We start from the raw sequence: 2,434 nt of genomic DNA, 5'->3' as shown, positions 1-2,434 counted from the left end.
CATCGAAGGTTGAATTTGGAGAAAAGAGATATTTCGCGTAGAACGGAAGGGAAGAAGGGAATCTAGATGCTAGGCCGGATCAAAACAAAATAGAAGAGAAAAAGAGCGAGAGAAAGAGAGTTCTTAACAAGACCAGGCGAGGACGAGATAGGGGAGGAAAGAGAACGAGAGAAAGAGAGAGGGATAGGTGCTGGGATGGGCAAGAAGCGGCACGACCGGCGCCGCGGCGGTCTGCTTGAGGCACACAGTAAAAAATCGTGCGTCCAAATGTTAAAATTTTTTTGTGTTACCAAGATTTGACTATTATTTTAATGTAAAATTAACATACAACAGCTATGTTATTATTTTCGTAACATTTTCATGTGTTATATTAATGTCAACGGGATAACTTAACACTTTATGTATGTCATTTAGAAATTGAATATTATTTTAAGTTCTTTTAACATAATTATTTCAAAAAATCAACACGCCTTAAAGTTATTTTAACATAAACAAAAGTTAAAGTAAATCTTCAAATAATCGTAAACTTTGACATACAAAATAATCAAATTTACTACAATCAAATGTTCAAAACAACATTTCTCTTAAGTTGAAATAACTATCGTTTTTTCAAATATGTTTATATATCGACATTTTTTACAAGTTATTTTTACATTATACTTAAAGTTAAAAGAACAAATATAAATGTAAAATATAGTGTCAATAAATTAACATTTCTAATTTATCAACAAGTAACACACGATGAATGAGTTATTTTAACTCAAAATTTAGAGTGGACTTTCTGGGACATTTGAAAAATGTTACGATTAACATTTTATTTTTTACTGTGCACGGGAACTCTGCTCCATGTGGCGATGCTTGGTTTCGACAATGCCGGGAAGACGATCGCCCTGTACAGACTCATATTTGATCAGTATATCAACACCGTGCCGACCATTGGCTTCAATTGCGAGAGAATTTGCGGCGGCATCGGGAAAGCTAAAGGTACGTCTCCCATAATTTTCCACCCTTTCAACCGTCTGTGTCTCTAATACGCTATGTACTCCGAAACTACCGAGTCTTTGCCCTTTTAATGGCAGTCTCTTTGATGACTAATCTAGATGATCTTTGATTTTCTTTTCAGCGGAATTGTCGTGGTATCGAGATGTTTCTCGAGTTACACGCGATCGAAGAGAATGAGCTTTTCGCAAATTAAATTTCGAGGAGCCAAGCAGATAGCAATTATTCGCTTCAGTTTTAATTCCAGATAGAATTGACTTCAATAACATTTTAATATATACGAGTCTTTTATTGTTAGTTAAAGAGATATATATGGAAATGAGAAAGTTACAATAAACGATGGTTTCTCTCGAACATTTTCGATAAGAATAAAAATCGATTTTAAATTAGCCGAGAAATGAAAAGGACATCCGGCACTTTTAGAATGCTGTATACCTATTCTAAAGCCTGAAAACAGTGAAAAACTAAGACTATTCCAAAAAATCAAAATTTTTTGCTTACATAGCTACAAACTAAAGAAAAAAGGTCTAAAAAATCGGTTACACCCTGAAAAGTATTCTGTGTAGTTCTCAGATGATGTGTGATTTTTTTGGAATTTTTAATTTTATTTTAAATGACAGAAAAAAATCACCGACGCAACATAAAAAAAACGATGACATCAAGGGTTTTCGGGATCCGAGTCTCGAACTTTGACGGCGCGTGCAAGCTAAACGACTGACTTGACGATAAATGTTGTTCACATTCATTGATTTCAGTTCATTGAGAGAGATAGAATCAAAAAAGGTTCAAGAATTGACTTTTGAAGCAGAACAATTTTTGACAAGTAAAAATTAAAAACGCATAAAATCACAAAAAACCCCTCTTATTACTGTTACCTTGACGCGGTATTTATTGTTTAATACTAAATAAAAGTTGACTGCATACTTGCGAAATGACTATAGACATTCACATATATATAATTTTACATTTTACAATAGACTCACAGATACTTATTTATATACAATTTTATTATTCATATACAAGGTTTAATTTGAATGCTCTCATGTGAGATGTGACTCCAGACGGCTTTGTCATTTACTATCAAGAAATGGCTACTTTTTAATTTATTTATTTTCTACTGTATTAATTTATTTATTTTTTACTGTATTACTTTTTAACATGTTAATTTTCACTTTGCGCGACTCTATGTAATTTTTAATTTAAAACGGCTGAAGAAGACCCTGTGCGGTTGAAACGTTCCGTTGTATATAAGTATGTTTATTAAACTTACTTTAAATTGACATCTACGTGTTTGCTCGATTGTTGGCCTATATTCCTATTTATTTTGACATACGAGCGTTTCTTTATTTATCTACTAAATAAAAGATATTATAAAAAAATAATCAACCTTTATTATTAACAATTTAGATCTACAAGGTGTTACTTCGAAGGCTTT

General features: G+C 32.3%; 1 protein-coding gene across 1 annotated transcript; it reads left to right on the top strand.

Moving 5' to 3' along the window:
* Positions 1 to 759: 759 nt before the first annotated feature.
* On the top strand, positions 760 to 1,179 carry LOC112460992 (ADP-ribosylation factor-like protein 4C). Its single transcript, XM_025025993.1, has 2 exons — positions 760 to 984; positions 1,124 to 1,179. Exons 1-2 carry the CDS (start codon positions 798 to 800, stop codon positions 1,177 to 1,179), a joined length of 243 nt encoding a protein of 80 aa, XP_024881761.1. The 5' UTR covers positions 760 to 797.
* Positions 1,180 to 2,434: the final 1,255 nt, after the last annotated feature.

Source organism: Temnothorax curvispinosus, unplaced genomic scaffold, assembly GCF_003070985.1.
Source record: "Temnothorax curvispinosus isolate PA1 unplaced genomic scaffold, ASM307098v1 QBEX01010958.1, whole genome shotgun sequence".
In the NCBI taxonomy this organism is placed as follows: Eukaryota; Metazoa; Arthropoda; class Insecta; order Hymenoptera; family Formicidae; genus Temnothorax; species Temnothorax curvispinosus.
The sequence above is the reverse complement of the archived record's forward strand: the minus strand, read 5'-3'. Positions and strand labels throughout refer to the sequence as shown.

What these genes read in the sequence shown, in the direction of transcription:
- LOC112460992 (XM_025025993.1), top strand. Translation starts at nt 798, where the DNA reads ATGTTACGATTAACATTTTATTTTTTACTGTGCACGGGAACTCTGCTC. An exon ending in CGGCATCGGGAAAGCTAAAG is followed by an intron (nt 985 to 1,123) that starts GTACGTCTCCCA and finishes TTTTCTTTTCAG; the next exon opens with CGGAATTGTCGTGGTATCGA.